Consider the following 17273-nt stretch of genomic DNA (forward strand, 5'->3'; position numbering starts at 1 on the left):
GAGGGATGCGTCTGTCTGGGTCTGTCCCTGGCACTGTGCCAGGCCTGAGTCATGCTGCTCTGCCGCTCCCTCCCTTTTTCCTCCCCAGCCCTCCTCACCTCGGCACTGCACCACTGCCCGGAGGCCCGCCCTGGTATCATCCTGTGCAGCCTGCTGCTTGTGGTCCTGGGTGGGCATGAATGGAGGGCCAGGGGCTGCCTGTCTTGCCTGCCCCTTTGCTGGGGCTTCCCTCCCCCCCCACATTGAGATTCAGTTAATTATAACTCTGACCTAAGTGCCCTGTGATGCCAAGCCTCAGCCAGCCCTGACCAGGAGACCCAGCAACCAGGTAGGAGAGAAGCTGAGGGGAACCCATATCCTATGTATAAGGGGGTCCCTGGGAACATTGGGGACTCCTGGAATGAGGGAGGCCTGGGAGGAGGAGTCTTAGACAGGTAATATCCTTATTGGCCTGGTAAGGCCCTCAGGTAATCAGGGTGTGTGTGTCCTTATTGGCCTGGTAAGGCCCTCAGGTGGGCAGGGTGACTCAGTGGGACAGGGCGGGGAACCAGGCTGGAATAAATGTATCTGAGACAAAGCCGGAGTCTGCCAAAACAGGTGCCTTGGGGACAAACAGAACAGGGCCTGCCCTGGAATCGGCCACTGATTCCTTCTCCCTTGAGAGCCTTCTGTCCCCCAGGTCCATGTCTCAGCCTTGCTCTCTGTGGAAGCGCCCCTGTCTTACCAGGGCCCTTCAGCCCTCAACCCTGCTTCTGCTGCAGCTGCTGCTGCCCCCTACGTCTGCCTTCTTAACCAATGTCTGGAACCTCATGGCTGCCCCTGACTCCATCAGCCACCAGCACATGACTGAAGAGGCAGCGCTTAATGTCACCCTACAGCTCTTCCTGGAGCATCCACTCCCTGACCGGCCGCCCCTTCGTCTAGAAGACTTTCTGGTGAGCATTCCTGGCCACCCATCTTTGGACCCCCTCTCTTTCCCACTCTAGCCCAACTCCTATAACAACAATGCCCAGTAGTCCTGGTCCTGAAATCAGGAGTGCCGCCTCCTCAGAAAGATCCAGATGCGGGACTGGGAAGTTGGCTCAGTGGTAGAGTGCTTGCCTCGCATGCATGAGGCCCTAGGTTCGATTCCTTAGCACCACATATGCAGAAAAAAGCTGGAAGTGGTGCTGTGGCTCAAGTGGTAGAGCGCTAGCCTTGAGCTGAAGAGCTGAGGGACAGCGCCCAGGCCGAGTTCAGGCCCCATGACTGACAAAAAAAAAAAAAAAAGGTCCAGATGTACCCCTCCCTTGTGGGGTACCCTTGAGTCCATCCATACTTGAGTACCAGTTGCTAAGGTGATGTGAGCAATGATGGAATCCCCTATCCCTCCACTTGTGTCAGGGCAAAACCATCATCACTGACCACCTCTTTGCTGCCTACTTTGGACCTGAGTATACTTCCCGGCAGTTCCGAGCAGCCTTACGTGAGGTGTCACGGGCCAATGCAGCCCAGGACTTCTTGCCAAATACCAAGAATGACCCTGACCTGCACTTTGATGCTGAACGGCTGGACCAGGGACGCACACGCATGACAGAGGCTCTGCAGGAAACCGTGGTGGCAGCCAGAGCCCATGACTACACTCTGGCCCGCCAGCGCCTGGGCGCTGCACTTCATGCCTTACAGGTGAGAAGAATGGGAGTAATGGCAAGAGGGGTCTGTCCTAAACGTTATGATGCCTCCTTAATTCCCCCCAGAATGGACTGGTTTTTTTTTTTTTTACATAATGTTTTATTGAGACTAAGTGATTACATACATTTTACCAATTTCACAGTATTGTGAGATTATGATATTTAAAGTCACAAACATTTTAACCTTCACAAGGCAAATTGTCACTATCATGGTCTATAATGTTTGTGAATTCTATGAACTTTGACAACACAATATGTGCATTTCTTTCCTTTGCTTAGTGTAAGCTGTTCCCTCTTTCCCTCTCATTCCCTCCTTCCCATTGCTGCCCTTGAGTTGCTTAGTTTGTTTTCATCAATGTCCAGTGCAGCTGATGGGCCCCTCTGTTGTATATTTTCCCTGTTTCCCTCTGATTCTGTGCCCCCTCCTAGCTTCCTTCAGATCTGTACATACATATATATGTATACACCATGTATGTGGTCAAGAACATGGAGTCATTTAGAAATGATAGAACAAATTGAGTGGAGGTAAAATGGACCATTTCTGGTATAAAGGAGCTGTAGTGAGCCAAGTGCTAGTGGCTCACGCCTGTAATCCTAGCTACTCAGGAGGCTGAGATCTAAGGATCACAGTTCAAAGCCAACCCAGGCAGGAAACTTCGTGAGACTCTTATTTCCAATAAACCACTAGAAAACTGGAAGTGGTGCTGTGACTCAAGTGGTAGAGCGCTTGCCTTGAGCTGAAGAGCTGAGGGATAGCGCCCAAGCCCAGAGTTCAAGCCCCACAACCCACCAAAAAAAAAAAAAAAAGGAATTATAGTGTTTCTTATGGCTTTTTAAAGTAGTTTTGTAGACGTTGAGTCTTACAATGAAGCTGTATCTTAAACTTTCTTTTAGTCATGGGGAATCTATGTGTGTTGGTTTTTTTTTTTTTTTTGGTGGTTGTTATTTTACTGGTCCTGGGGCTTGAACTCAAAGCCTGGGCCCTGTCCCTTAGCTTTTTTGCTCAAGGCTAGCACTCTACCACTTGAGCTACAGCTCTACTTTTTGGTGTTTAATTGGAGTTGAGACTCTTATGGATATTCCTGCCCAGGCTGGCTATGAACCAAGATCCTCAGGTCTCAGCAGCCTGAGTAGCTAGGATTACAGCTCTAAGCCACCAGCACTGGCAAGCTATTTTTTCAGGTCTCATGGATCATCGCATGTGGTAATTGTTGAGGTCAATCAGGAACTCTGCTGACATGACAGTCATTCTTTGGAAAAACATGTCCCATGTTTTTTGTTATTTGTTTTCCTAGTCCTTGGGCCTGAACTCTGGGCCTGGGCACTGTCTCCGACCTTCTTTTTGCTTAAGGCTAGAGCTCTACCACTTGAGCCACAGCTCCACTTCTGGCTTTTTCTATGGTTAATTGGAGATAAGAGTCTCACTGACTTTCCTGCCTGGCTGGCTTAGAACCACAATCCTCAGGTCTCAGACTCCTGAGTAGCTAGGATTGTGTGATCCACCAGTACGTGGCAACTTGTGTTTTTCACATCTCATGGGTCATTGCGTGTGATAATTGTTGAGACCAGGAACACTGCTGACATGTCAGATGTTCTTTGGAAAAACATGTCCCATGTTTTTTTGTTTTTTTGTTTTTGTTCTTCATTTCCTGGGTCCTGGGAAATGTCTCTGAGTTGTTTTTTTTAACTTTTTTATATTGTTATTATAAAGGTGATGTACAGAGGGGCTATAGTTACATAAGTTAGGTAAAGAGTACATTTCTTTTTGGACAATGTCACTCTTTCCCTTGTTCTCTATCAAGTCTTTTGTCCTTCTATTTCTGTTCTTTCCTCTTACTCTCCCAAAGACAGAAAAATGAACAAACAAGACAAGAAGGAAAGAAAACAAAAACAAAAAAGAAAAAAACCCTCTTATTTCCATTTCCTGGAGCTCATTTTGATGAATATTATTTTATATGATCAAGTGGCATATAGGAATTGCACTTGTGTGTTCCTTTCCTAAGAGTATCCTTTGGTCTTTCAGTTTGTGAATGCCTAGAGTCCTGCATACTTTATCATGTCCAAGTGTATTTTAGGTCTAGTTTCTGCATATGTGCATCATTTGTGTCTTTGAGCCTGGCTTACCCTGAGCTTTTGTCATGGGCTTGAACTCAGGGCCTGAGCACTATCACTGAGCTTTTTTACTCAGGATAGCACTCTACCACTCTGAGCCACAGTGCCACTTCTGGTTTTCTGGTGGATAATTGGAGATAAACGTCTCATGGACTTTCTTGCCCAGGCTGGCTTCCAACCACAATCCTCAGATCTCAACCTCCTGAATAGCTAGGATTACAGGCATGAGCCACCAGCACCTGGCTGTCTATGCTTTTAAAGCCCCTCATCCAAGAATATCCCAACAGGAGACCACTGGAGCTGCAGAAGAGGGAGTGGGGAGAGAGAGGTGATAAGATGGGCGAGGTGGGGATTTGGCTCAATCACCTGCAGGACCCTGGAGACGTGGGTACTGAGAGGCTTTTGATTTATTCTCCAAGATAAAACATTTCCCAATTTCCCACATGGGTATATCTCTGTTCTGGGCAATAGAGAGAGCTGTGGTAGCGACGTGGATTCAAGGTGTCTGACAGGAGCAGGGAATGGAGAAGACTTTCTGGGTAGGAATTTAAAGGAGTGGCACGTTAGGACTGGTGATTAACTACATCAGACAAGTAAGTGCCTTATTTTTTTTTTTCTTTCTTCTGGGACCAGGATTTCTACAGTCACACCAACTGGGTAGAGCTGGGGATACAGGAGCCACATCCTTACCTCCTTGGGCCAACCAAGACACTCTGGACTGTGGCACCAGGTATGACCATGAGCCCAGGGTAAGGAGAAAGCCCAAGGAACCGTTCACCTCCTCCAGCCGACCTGAGGTGTCATTCCCTGAGGTTCTATAAGCTGTCCAGTCGTCTCTGTGAGGACTGCGCGGTCCCCTAGTCCAATTAGGCAGTCCCCTGGCCTCCCCAGCACAATGCAGGGAGTAACAGCCAAGATCAGGTCTCCAGCCCTCAGAGCCAGCTCACAGCTGCTTCCCACAGTCCTCCTGTCCTCCCGATTAACTCAGGTCCCTGGAAGCTGCTTCTGTTTTCTTTTTCTTTTTTGGGGGTCAGTCATGGGGCTTGAATTCTGGATGCTGTCCCTGAGCTCTTTAGCTCAAGGCTAGTGCTCTTCCACTTGAGCCACAGTACCACTTCCAGTTTTCTGGTGGTTAATTGGAGATAAGAGTCTCACAGAGCTGGACACCCAGTGGCTCATGCCTGTAATCCTAGCTACTCAGGAGGCTGAGATCTGAGGATCACAGTTCAAAGCCAGCCTGAAGCAGGAACGTTTGTGAGACTTTTTTTTTTTTGGTCAGTTGTGGTGCCTGGGCACTGTCACTGAGTGGTTCAGCTCAAGGTAAGTGCTCTACCACTTGAGCCACAGTGCCACTTCTGGTTTTCTGGTGGTTTCCTGATTTCCTGCCTGGGCTGATTTTGAACTCTAATCCTCAAATCTCAGCCTCCTGAGTAGGTAGGATTATAGGTGTGAGCCACTGTCTCCTAAGTGCTGGGATTACAGAAATGTGCCACTACACTTGTCTCTTCCTGGGTTTAATACCACAATCTTTTTTTTTTTTTTTTTTTGCGGGGGGTGCGGGAGTGTGGGGGGGCAGTTTCCGGTCGTGGGACCTGAACTCTGGGCCTGGGCACTGTCCCTCAGCTCTTCAGCTCAAGGCTAGCACTCTACCTCTTGAGCCACAACGCCACTTCCGGCTTTTTTCTTCTTGCTTATATGGTGCTGAGGAATCAAACCCAGGGCCTCAGGCATGCAAGGCAAGCGCTCTACCACTAAGCCACCTTCCCAGCCCCCCCTCCCTTTTTTTTTTTTTGTCGGTAGTGGTGGGTAGTGGGGCTTGAACTCTGGGCCTAGGCTCTGTCCCTGAGCTCTTCAGCTCAAGGCGAGGGCTCTACCACTTGAGCCACAAGGCCACTTCTGGTTTCCTGAGTGCTTTATTGGAGATAAGAGTCTAACGAGGGGCTGGGAAGGTAGCTCAGTGGTAGAGCACTTGCCTTGCATGCTCGAGGCCCTGGGTTCGATTCCTCAGCACCACATAAGCAAAAAGAAAAACTGGAAGTGGCGCTGTGGCCAAGTGGTAGAGCACTAGCCTTGAGCTGAAGAGCTGAGGGACAGTGCCCAGGCCCAGAGTTCAGGCCCCACGACCGGACCCAAAAAAAAAAAAAAAAAAAAAGAGTCTAAGGAACTTTCCTGCCCGGGCTGGCTTTGAACTGCGGATCCTCAGATCTCAGCCTCCTTAGTAGCTAGGATTACAGGCAGGCGTGAACCACTGGAGCCCACCTTATTACCACAATCTTAAACACCCGTTCCTGCTGCCAGCCCAATAACCCCAGTGAGCCAGATCAGGGTTCCTGTGGACTTTCTCCTTGTTCCAGCTCATAGTAAAATCTGAAGAAATTGGTAATTGGTGGACAAAAATAAAAGTCTAGAGATGGCCAAGTATTTTTTTTTCTTTGTTCATTTATTTTTTGTCAGTTGTGGGGCTTGACCTCGGCCTGGGCACTGTCCCTGAGCCTCTTTGTGCTCAAGGCTAGCACTCTATCACTTGAGCCACAGTGCCACTTCTGGTTTTCTGGTGGTTAATTGGAGATAAGAGTCTCACAGACTTTCCTGCCTAGGCTAGCTTCGAACTGCAATCTTCAGATCTCAGCCTCTTGACTCACTAGGATTACAGGAGTGAGACACCAGTGCCCGCTTCAACCAAGGTTTTGACTCCAGCTCTGCCCTTTCTTTCCAGCCCGTGCTATTACCTGTTCTGATTGTTCAGAGCTGAGCTGCCCTAACAATTTGCTGACCGTCACGCTTCTTACGTCTGGCTACTTTGGAACGCATCCCCCTAAACCTCCAGGTACCTGTCAGGAAGTCTCCCTGGAACAAGAGGAGACTCACTTTCTTTCATCACTTACACAGTATCTCAGTCCTTGAGGCCTTTGTCCCATCTACCATATTATCACTAGAACGAGAGGCTATTGGCAGTGGGGTGGGTGGACGAAGGCCCAGAGAGGAGGCCGTGTTCGGTGATCTCCATTGGTCTACATCTCTTTCCTCGACCCAGGGAAATGTAGCCACGGGGGCAGATTGGATGAGAGCCGCACCCAGCCACCCCGCGGAGGCATCAACAAGGACAGCACCTCGCCCAGCTTCTCCCCACACCACATGTTCCACCCACAGGCTGCAAACCTGGCCCTGTTGTCCACCATCCAAGCTTTCAATCTCCTCCGAAGCCGCCTGGGAGACAACGGTTTCTCCAGGTGATTGGCCTCTTTGAGATGAGTTGATGTTCCTGGTGGAAATGAGAAACTGGGCAGGGATCCAATGTGTCTTCTTCACTGGGTCTCTGGCCTGCTTCCTAGGCTTCTGGACATCACCCCAGCCTCCAGTCTGAGCTTTGTCCTGGACACCACGGGCAGCATGGGGGAGGAGATCAACGCTGCCAAAATCCAGACTCGCCACATTGTGGAGCAGCGACGAGGCAGCCCCATGGAGCCCAACCACTACGTCCTGGTGCCTTTCCATGATCCAGGTAGCTGGGATCTGGCCAGGACAAAGAGGGAAGGAAAGTCCAGGGCAAGGGGTGAAGGCCTCAGGGGAGGAAGTGGTCTCATTGCTCTACTTCCTCAAGAAAATGGTGAGTGAGCCTCTAGTGTGTATATATAGAAAAGAAGAAGCTAGCCGGGCACTGGTGGCTCACATCTGTAACCCTAGCTACTCTGGTGGCTGAGATTTGAGGATGATGGTTCAAAGCCAGCCTGGACAGGAAAGTCCATGAGACTCTTATCTCCAGTTAACTACTAAAAAAGCCAGAAGTGAAGCTGTTGCTTAAGTGATAGAGCACTAGCCTTGAGCACAAAAGCTCTGGGACAGAGCCCAGGCCCAGAGTTCAAGCCCAGGACAGAAATAAAAAACAAACAAAAAACAAGAAGCCTCTAGTACTGTTTGTAAAATGGCAGCACTTTCTAAAAGTCTAATGCATGACTCTTGCTCAGGTGCATGGCCTCTGCTTTCTTAGATTTCTATACTAGTCAACCATCTTTTCCTCTCTCTTCTTTCTTCTCTTCTCTCCTCCCTCCTATCTTTTCTTCATGTTGGCACTAGTGCTTGAACTTGGCTTCACACTCCCACTTGTTTTTTTCTGCTTAAGGATGGTGGGTCCTCCACTTGATCTATACCTCCACTTCCCACTTTTTGCTGATTAATTGGAAAAAAAGAGTCTCATTGACTTTTTTTTCCCTCAGGCTGGCTTCATTCAAATCTTGATCTTCAAATCTCAACCTTCTTAGTAGGTGGGATTACAGGAGTAAGCCACCAGTGCCTAGCTTTAATAAACTACTTTCACTCTTCATTTCGTGTAGGCAGAGATCAGAATGAAGGTTAAGGTTAGTGGCTCTGTTTCTCAGGGAAATGTGTGAGGTAGCATCTTGTATTCTTTCCTAGTAATGTAATGTATGGGCCTACCAGTCTTATTATGTGTCCTTGGGTTTGCCATTTCACTTTTCTTTGGCTTAATCTCATTATCCATTAAAGGAGTCAGTCCTTGCTTTTATCTGCCTCATTCCCATGATTGAAATGGTAATCAAATAAAATGCCTCCTGGAATAAGAATACCTAAAGGAAAGGAAAGTTTAAGTTAATTTTGTCTTCTAGATCTTATAGACCTGGATATATAGGCTCATGCCTATAATCCTAGAACTTGGGAGGATGAGACAGGAGGATCTCCAGTTTCAGGCCAGTTTATGCTACATACTGAGGCCCAGTTTTGTTTTGTTTTTGAAGTCTGATAATGACATAAATAACATTTTAGCATGGTGTTCATTATTCTACTTGTTTTGTCCTAAGCACTGTTACTTTCTCTGGCTCTTTTTTAATTAGGAAACTGAGGGCCTAGTTGTTTTCTGTTGTTGTTGTTTTGTTTTGTTTTTCTGCTAGTCCTGGAGCTTGAACTCAAGACCTGAGCACTGTCCCTGAGCTTTTCTGCTCAAAGCTAGTGCTCTACCACATTGAGTCATAGCACACACTTCCAGTTTTCTGGTGGTTATTTGGAGATAAGAGTCTCGGGGACTTTCTTGCCCAGGCTGGAATTGTGATCCTCAGATCTCAACCTCCTGAGTAGCTAGGATTACAGGCGTGAGCCACCAGTGTCTGGCCCTAGTAGTTTTTTATACAAGCACATATACTGAATAAAAATAATTCCTCAGGATCACAGGAAGTGCCACCATTTTTTAGGGGAATGGAGGTTCACTTTCTCACCAGGGGCATCAGCCATGCCTGAGGTATAAAAGGAGAAACATAATTATAAAAATAAAGAGACTTCTTTTTCCAGAGGTTGAGGTGTGCTGAACATAGAATCTTATTTCAATATTTGTCCACCTTGGGACTGGGGTAGGAACTTGGGATACATTGTCCTCATTCATTTCAACCCTCTTTCCCTTTGCCCAGGGTTTGGACCTGTCTTTACAACCAGTGATCCTGATAGCTTTTGGCAGCAACTCAATGAGATCCACGCCTTGGGGGGTGGAGATGAGCCTGAGATGTGCCTGTCTGCCTTGGAGGTTTGACCGCCTTCTATTCCTCTTCTCTCTATCATGCCTTTTCCAGGTTTTGCCACCAGGGGGAGTTAGACCTAGACACCCTTCCCCTCTTCCACTTCACATGCACTCCTTCAGATCTTAGTTCTGCTAGCATCACACCAGGATTCCAGGGCCATATTCTTTTCTAATCTGCCCTCCCTGGTTCTATCCACTCCTCTGCTTCCACCATTTTTAAACATCACTCATTTTCTTTTCTTACAGCTAGCCCTGCTGCACACACCTCCACTCTCAGACATCTTTGTCTTTACTGATGCCTCCCCAAAGGATGCTTTTCTCACCAACCGGGTGGAATCCCTGGCTCAGGAGCGGCGCTGCAGGGTAAGCAACAGCCAGTGGGAGACCCAGTATTAGCTACCTCAGGATAGGAAACACTGCAGTCTTATTAATGTCACACCACACCATGATGGTCAAACCGGATAGAACTTTAACAATAGTCAAGAATGGAAGTCTCTGGGCTGGGAAGTTGGCTCAGTGGTAGAGTGCTTGCCTTGCATGCATGAGGACCTGGGTTCGATTCCTCAGCACCACATAAACAAAAAAAAAGCTGGAAGTGGTGCTGTGGCTCAAGTGGTAGAGCACTAACCTTAAGCTGAAGAGCTGAGGGACAGTGCCCAGGCCCAGAGTTCAAGCCCACGACCAACCACAACAAAACAAAAAAAAAGAATGGAAGTTTTAGCCTGAATGATGCTGAATGTATATTTGTTTGTTTCTTTTTTGTTGTTGTTGTGGTTGGTCATTGGGCTTGAACTCAGGGCCTGTGCTTTTTTGTTCAAGGCTAGCACTCTACTGCTTTTCTGGTGTTGTGGTAGTTAATTGAAGAGTCACAGACTTTCCTACCCAGGCTCACTTTGAACTGTAATCATTAGATCTCAACATCCTGAGTAGCTAGGTTACAGGTGTAAGCCATCAGTGCTTGGCTTGGTTTTTTTTTTATTGTTGCTTTTGTTTTTGTTGTTGTTGTGCCAGTACTGGGGCTTGAACTCAGGTCCTCTTTTTTTTTTTTTTTTGGCGGGGGGTCGGGTCGTGGGACCTGAACTCTGGGCCTGGGCACTGTCCCCTCAGCTCTTCAGCTCAAGGCTAGCACTCTACCACTTGAGCCACAGCGCCACTTCCGGCTTTTTTCTTTTTGCTTATGTGGTGCTGAGGAATCGAACCCAGGGCCTCAGGCATTCAAGGCAAGCGCTCTACCACTGAGCCACCTTCCCAGTCCCAGGTCCTCTTCCTCTTGCTTAGCTTTTTCACTCATGGCTGGCACTTTACCACTTGAGCTATACCTTCACTTCCAGCTTTTTTCTTTTTTTTTGTTTTTTTTGTTGTTGTTTTTTGGGTCCGGTCATGGGGCCTGAACTCTGGGCCTGGGCGCTGTCCCTCAGCTCTTCAGCTCAAGGCTAGCGCTCTACCACTTGAGCCACAGCACCACTTCTGGCTTTTTTCTTGTTTTTATGTGGTGATAAGGAATCGAACCCAGGGCCTCAGGCATGCAAGGCAAAAGCGCTCTACCACTGAGCCACCTTCCCAGCCCCTTCACTTCCAGCTTTTTGCCCATTATTTGGAGATAAAATGTTCACAGAGTTGGGCTGAGTTCAAACTGAGATCCTTAGATCTTGGCTTTCTAGAAGCTAGCATTACAGGTCTGGTCTGAATCCATATTTGAATCTACCCAATAAACTCGTCAAAGAACAAGGAAAGATCCAGGTGCTGGTGGCTCACACCTGTAATCGTTGCTACTCAGGAGGTTCAGATCTGAGGATCATGGTTAAAAGCCAACCCCAGGCAGGAAAGTCTGTGAGACTCTTATCTCCAATAAACTACTCAGATGCAGCTGGAAGTAGCACTGTGGCTTTATGGTAGAGTGTTATTAACCTTGAGGACAGAAAGGCTAAAGGACAGAGCCCAGGCTCTTAGTTCAAGCCCCAGGTCTAGCAGGAAAAAAAAAAAAAGTCGTTGTCAGCACTCTTCTGTGAAATAGTAACAGTTACGAGGAGGAAATCAGCTCCTGAGGGCCAGGGGTTTGTCCGTGAGAGACCTGCCATAGCAGCCAGAGATAGACAGACCCTATCATAATCACAGCAAGCTTGAGCAGAAGGGGTCCTCACTTATGCTTGTATATTGGATGCCACTGTTGGCCCTAGGTGACATTCTTGGTGACTGAAGATCCATCAAGAGTTCAGGGGCGAGCTCGTCGGGAGGTCTTATCTCCCCTGCGCTTTGAGCCATACGAAGCAGTGGCACGGGCATCAGGAGGAGAGGTGATTTTCACCAAAGACCAGCACATCCAGGACGTGGCAACCATTATTGGGGAGAGCACAGCTACTCTGGTAAGTGAAGGCCAGAGGCTGGGGCCTTCATCTCCGAGGGATGCTGGATGTGTCTTAAAGGAGAAAGGGTGGCTCTGTGGCCTGTTGGACAGAAGAATGGGAAAGGAAGTTTCTCGTTCTTTCTCTGAGACTCATGGCTATCCACCTGCCAAAATGCTCTTTCAAATCAATCAACTTTTCTTCCACTTTGGGTCCCCTACCCCCTCAGGAATAAGACAAGAAGTCTTACCCCCTTCTTCTAAACCTTGCTTTCTCCTCCGCCCTGTGGTCCTGCCTGTCCCTCAAGGTGACTCTTCCCCTGGAGCCTCCTGTCGTTATACCTGGGAGGACGCTTGTGTTCCACGTGGACGGGCTGCTTCACAAGCTCACAGTGCGAATGCACGGGGAAATTAGCAGCTTCTGGATTAAGAGCCCTTCAGGTACGTCTGTGTGTGAGTCAAAGCATAGAAGAAAAAAATGGTGATTGGAGAATGGAAAACAAGAGGTGAGATGTGCTAAGGGAAACGAATTGCTTCACATGACAATGTCTGGTCCCCATCTCCAGGGGTCTCTCAAAGCCAGGAGGAAGGCACAGGCCCTCTGGGTCACACTCACCGCTTTGGGCAGTTCTGGATGGTGACCATGACCGACCCCCCACAGACAGGGACTTGGGAGATCAAGATGGCAGCTAAGGGCACTCCCCGGGTGAGGGTGCAAGGTAAGGAGGAAGATGTTCCTGGGAAGGGAAAGGGGACAGTTAGGCCTCACAGAGCATTTTTGGCCCACATCCTCCAAGGAAGGTCTCTGACTGCCTCGGCCCTCCTTAGCCCAGACTTCCCTGGACTTCCTCTTCTATTTTGGGATCCCCGTGGATGACGGACCTCATCCTGGCTTCTACCCCCTGACTCAGCCAGTTGCAGGTACCTCTTCCCTGATCACCCTCCCCCAGCTCTCTCTATGTATGCCTGTTACATGTGCGCACATATCTATAAGTGTATGTGCATCCATAGATGTATTTGCATGCATCTTTTTTAGTAAAGAGCACTGGAGCATCCAGCTTGATGGATTTCGTATAATACTTCCACGTAACCATCACCCACTTCAAGATCTAGCCATTCCTTCTCTTCTCCCTGTGTCTCAGGATCTTCCCCCTCTTCCTGTCCACTTTCTCAGGTCTCCGGACCCAGATGCTGGTGGAAGTGATAGGGCTGGACTCCAGAAGTAACCTTAGTGATGCACACTTCTCCCATGCTGTTCTCCGAAGGGTCCCAGAGGGCACTGAGCTGGGCCGGGTGTCCTTGGAGCCTGTTGGACCCCCGGAGCAAGGCCTCCTCACAGCCTCATTGCCACCCACTCTACTGCCCACCTCGCACCCCTTTTCCCTTGAACTTATTGGCCAGAATGGAGAGGGTCAGAGCCTGCACAGGGCTGCACCCCAGCCTTGTACTGTGGCCCCAGTGCTTCTGGAGGTGAGACACAAGGGGAAGGGGCAGGGGAAGGGGCAGGCTGGAGAGCGCTGGGATAACCCCTCTCCTGACCGGCACTTTCCCACAGCTGAACGGCCCTCCAGATTTCTTGGTCCCAGGCAGCAAGGCCCCACTGAGTCTCCACGTCTCCAGCTTCTCCGGCCCTCAGGATCTTGATCTTCAGATATCTGTCAACCCCAGTTTTGCCATCACCTCCAACCTGACCAGGTGAGTGCCCTGATTCTTCTTGCTGAGTTCTGACCCCCACCATGTGTTGGAGGGTGCAGGGCTTGGGCCCAGGCCCTTATCCTAAGTCCTGCCTTTGTCCCCTTCCCCTTGACCCTCAGAGGGAAGGGTCCATTGACCCTCTCAGGCCCCTTCACTTGGCTTTGCCCCTTGGCTCTGGGTTCAAAGAGTTGGAATTCACTCTCCAGGGCTCACCTGGGACTGAATGAGTCAGCCTCAGGGCGCCTGTGGCTGGAGGTCCCAGACTCAGCAGCTCCGAATTCCGTGGTGATGGTGACGGTGACTGCGATGAGTGCGGCAGGCCCAGGAGCCAGCCCAGTGCCCCCGACCCATGCCTTCCTCCGGCTCCTGGTACTAGATCCAGCAGAGCAGGTGAGGTACCCCACTTTTGGCCTCAAGAGAGTCCAGGCAAATAGAGGGCTACTTCAGGACAGCTCTAGCATACCTTGACCTGCTCCCTCTATCCCCAGGATCAGCTTGCTGCCGCTGCCTCGGAATCCAGTCCTGTCCTTCCTTCGGCTAAGCCTCTGTCTCATCCCTCCGCCTTGGTGACTCAGGGAAGGGCTGGAAGAGGAATGGGCAATTCTTGGTGGGATATAGTTGCAGAGGTGCTGTTTCTGCTGTGCTTGGCCTCCTGGTAACACAACCCTTAGAGGAAGTGCGTGTCCAGTACTGTGTTCAAGTTGTCCCATGGGTGAGAGGGTCACACAAGCTTCAGGGTTCTCTCTTCTAGCGGAGATCAGGGTTTTCCTTCTGGCAGACTTGTCTCTGTTCTTTCTTAAGACCTGGGACATAGACCTGGGATAGAGTGCAATGGATTTCCCATAGTGCACCTTCCCTAACCTTTATGAAGACCAAATCAAAGACTTTTTTTTTTTTTGAGAAAATGCCTTTTCTCCTGAATACCTTTTTCCACCAAGGCGTCATGCTCTTCCAGACTCAGGTAAAGGGAAGACACATGGGGAGCAGTCTAGGGCTAGAAGGGGGAGCAAGGCACTAGGAAGTGTTCTTGACAAGGGGGATAGCGGGGGATTATAAAAGGATGGTTTCAGTGAACATGTCTTCTCTATGGAAGGATTCTGGATAAATTCTTCTTCCTGCACATGTTTTTGCATGTAGAATAGGTAAAAATCAAGGCATCAAGAAGAAAAAATGAGGGGCTGGAAGGTGGCTCAGTGGTAGAATGCTTGCCTTGCATGCATGAGGACCTGGGTTTGATTCCTCAGCACCACATAAGCAGAAAAAGCTGGAAGTGGCGCTGTGGCTCAAGTGGTAGAGTTCTAGCCTTGAGCTGAAGAGCTGAGGGACAGCGCCCAGACCCAGAGTTCAGGCCCCATGACTGACAAAAAAAAAAAGAAAAGAAAAGAAAGAAAGAAAAAGAAAGAAAGAAAGAGAAAAAAGAGAGAAAGAAAGAGAAAAGGTGGAAGTTTTTTAGGAGCAGAGGATAGATACACTTTATACCAAGATGTCTAGATTTAAAATTGAATTTAATTGTAACACATCCCGGAGCCATCAAGCTGTGGAGTAAGACAAGAACAAGAAGAGAAGGTCCTGATGCCGCCTTCTTCCGAGGGGCAGGAGTGGAGGAGGTTCACACGAGGGTAGGGCCCCTCCACCCCTGGGAGCCGCCTGGCCCAGCCATCTCCCCCTTGGGCTGAATGACTCCTTTCTGCTTCCTTAACAACGCCTGGAGAAGAGGAGAGAAACAGACTGCACATCCTGTATCCCACGCCCCGTGGGCCAGGGCTCCCCACCTCCCCAGTTTACCTGTTGCTGCCACAAATTCTGCTGCTTTGACTTTTCCTTCTGGTACTGGGTAGCCTGGGAACTAGCCTTGTTTAACGGATGTGGAGAGATCTGAGGGAGATTTGCTGTTTTCTGTTAAACCAGTGCTGATCCCCACTCCTTTCTCTTGTCCCATCAACTCCCCAAAGCCTAAACTCAAAACAATAAACTCACCTTCCGAATCAGATTCTGCAGACACATGTTCATTTTTTGAATCTGGGTTAACTGAGGGCCGCCAGAATCTGAGTGCAAATCTGTTAGAAAATTCTAAAGGAGGTGTTGGATGCTGACAACATGGTGAAAACTTGAAGTCCATCTGCCATTCATCTGTCACCACCCCACATCAAAGCTAGGTGCCCGTGGCTCATACCTGTAAATCTACCTACTTAAGAGGCTAAGATCTGAGGATTGCAGTTCAAAGCTAGCCTGAGTAGAAAAGTCTGTCAAACTCATCTCCAATTAACCAGCAAAAAGCTAGAAGTGGGGGTGTGCCTCAAGTGGTAGAGGGCTGGCCTGGAATGGAAAAATCTTAAGGGACAGAGCCCAGGACCAGCTCTAGTACAAGCACAACACTGTAATCCCCTCAAATAATACAATGCCCCCCTACTCTTGTTCCTCATGGATCTTCCTGGACTATCCCTGCCCTATTGGAACACCCCAGGCCACTCCCCCACCCTCCCTCTGAATGGAATGCAAACTGGCCTCTTCCAACAATGAACCCCAACCTAACACTTGGGGCCATCCTGTCATTCCAATGATGCTTCCATCTCCTGATCCCTACCCATTAACTCTCTGCTTTCCAGAATGGTCTCAGACTATGTCCATTTACTGCCTCTCCCTTTCTACCCCATCCACACAGAGGAGGAGCTCCGTACCTCCCCCAGGGCCCCCAGATGCAGCTGCTGACACTGTGCTTCCCTTAGGTGGTCTTCGAACCAGGCATGGCTTTGCTCCAGTAGCTCCAGCCCCTGCCACAGGGCGTCCTGTTTTCTCTCCAGGGCCTGCATCCTCTCCAACTGAGTGAGACAAGAAGTAGAGGCTGACACTCCCTGCAGAACGCAGGGCCAGGGCCTTCTCTCAGGAGTTAACTGTGTAGTCTCTAACTTAGAGCCCAGACTGGCCACTGAGGACCTGAAGGGCAAGAGGAAGAACAAGGAAGACTCAATGTTGGATGGAAATGTAGAGGACAGGAGAGGGGCTTCCCAAGGCCTCTTGTTGGCCTAAAACTTACCCAAAGGAAGAAGCTCTGGGCTCCTGAGTCTTGGCGGCTTGTTTCCAGTGGCAGCAGCAGAACCGAGTAGGGAACCTGCACCAGGGGCGGCCCACCAGGACCCTGGCTCCCCATGGCTCTGGGGTGGGAAAGGCAGAGCCTCGCACCGGCTCAGCCAGGGCTGCTCCCGCCCCTTCCACCCCAGCCTTGCACCCACCCTGCCTTGTCTTTCAATCTTTCTGCTCTGTTACACAGGAAGTCTGAGCTGCGATGTTTCTGTTGGTGCCCTCGGTTTCCCTCCCCCCTTTGATCTTTTTGTTTTTGTTTGTTTTGTTCTTTGTTGCTGTTTTTTGGGGGTAATTATGAGGTTTTACTCAGGGCCTAAACTAGTTTATGCAGACCCTCTGCACTTGGGCTTTTCCTGCCACCTCTTTTTAGTTTTCGGTTTTATTTTTGTTTTTGTTTTTAGGTAGGCTCCTGTGGGTTTTTTTCTCCTGGCTGACCTGGACATAATCCTCCTACTTATGCTTCTATCTATATAACTGAGATGACAGAAATGTGCCACCATACCCAGATTATTTATTGAGAAGTGGTCTCACTAACTTTTCCCCTAGGTTGCCCTCAAACTGATCCTCTCAATCTCTGTCTCCACGTAGCTTATTTTACAGGCATAAGACACTCCACATAGCCTCTAATCTACTTTTAACAGTTTTGGGAGGGGAATGGACAGTAGTTTGTATGTTCTAAGACAGGATTTCATTATGAACTCCTGATCCTCCTGCCCCATCCTCCTGAGTACTGGGGTTACAGGCATGCACCACCATGCCTGACTCTCTAATCTGTATTTGCAGGGCTTCTCCAGAGTAATTTATTCTCATAAAACCCCTGGGGTAGAATCTGAAGGTCTCCCTACAGAATTAC

General features: G+C 49.1%; 2 protein-coding genes across 7 annotated transcripts; one reads left to right on the forward strand and one right to left on the reverse strand.

Annotated features, from left to right (window-relative positions):
• Positions 1–182: 182 nt before the first annotated feature.
• On the forward strand, positions 183–13998 carry Vwa7 (von Willebrand factor A domain containing 7). Its single transcript, XM_070024104.1, has 17 exons — positions 183–328; positions 680–935; positions 1384–1665; positions 4416–4512; positions 6499–6609; positions 6817–7012; positions 7115–7284; positions 9197–9309; positions 9550–9666; positions 11481–11666; positions 11953–12085; positions 12211–12363; positions 12473–12565; positions 12819–13114; positions 13200–13339; positions 13546–13729; positions 13828–13998. The coding sequence occupies exons 2-17, from the start codon at positions 684–686 to the stop codon at positions 13996–13998; spliced, it is 2694 nt and encodes an 897-aa protein (XP_069880205.1). The 5' UTR covers positions 183–328; positions 680–683.
• On the reverse strand, positions 11166–16621 carry Sapcd1 (suppressor APC domain containing 1). 6 transcript variants are annotated; one of them, XM_070024107.1, is made up of 11 exons: positions 16374–16619; positions 16018–16158; positions 15317–15409; positions 15125–15235; positions 13803–15044; positions 13553–13711; positions 13184–13299; positions 12746–12950; positions 12261–12381; positions 11987–12091; positions 11166–11747 (listed from the first exon to the last, which is right to left on the reverse strand). In XM_070024107.1, the coding sequence occupies exons 1-5, from the start codon at positions 16485–16487 to the stop codon at positions 14949–14951; spliced, it is 555 nt and encodes a 184-aa protein (XP_069880208.1). In that variant the 5' UTR covers positions 16488–16619; the 3' UTR covers positions 11166–11747; positions 11987–12091; positions 12261–12381; positions 12746–12950; positions 13184–13299; positions 13553–13711; positions 13803–14948. The 6 variants fall into 6 exon arrangements, with proteins under 6 accessions (XP_069880208.1, XP_069880213.1, XP_069880210.1 ...); XM_070024112.1 differs by having other exon boundaries at positions 12746–13299; positions 15125–15190; positions 16374–16621; XM_070024109.1 differs by lacking the exon at positions 12746–12950.
• Positions 16622–17273: the final 652 nt, after the last annotated feature.

The sequence above is a fragment of the Dipodomys merriami genome, unplaced genomic scaffold (assembly GCF_024711535.1).
Source record: "Dipodomys merriami isolate MVZ:Mamm:240054 unplaced genomic scaffold, mDipMer1.0.p SCAF_16, whole genome shotgun sequence".
In the NCBI taxonomy this organism is placed as follows: Eukaryota; Metazoa; Chordata; class Mammalia; order Rodentia; family Heteromyidae; genus Dipodomys; species Dipodomys merriami.

Excerpts from the sequence above, each read along its gene's own strand:
- Vwa7 (XM_070024104.1), top strand. The coding sequence starts at position 684 with ATGTCTCAGCCTTGCTCTCTGTGGAAGCGCCCCTGTCTTACCAGGGCC. Across the intron at positions 7,285-9,196 it reads GGTGCCTTTCCATGATCCAG|GGTTTGGACCTGTCTTTACA; the intron begins GTAGCTGGGATC and ends CCCTTTGCCCAG. Across the intron at positions 12,086-12,210 it reads CTGGATTAAGAGCCCTTCAG|GGGTCTCTCAAAGCCAGGAG; the intron begins GTACGTCTGTGT and ends CCCCATCTCCAG.
- Sapcd1 (XM_070024109.1), bottom strand. The coding sequence starts at position 16,487 with ATGGGGAGCCAGGGTCCTGGTGGGCCGCCCCTGGTGCAGGTTCCCTAC. Across the intron at positions 16,159-16,373 it reads CCCAGAGCTTCTTCCTTTGG|TTGGAGAGGATGCAGGCCCT; the intron begins GTAAGTTTTAGG and ends TGTCTCACTCAG. Across the intron at positions 15,236-15,316 it reads TGCAGAATCTGATTCGGAAG|AAAACAGCAAATCTCCCTCA; the intron begins GTGAGTTTATTG and ends CTGGTTTAACAG.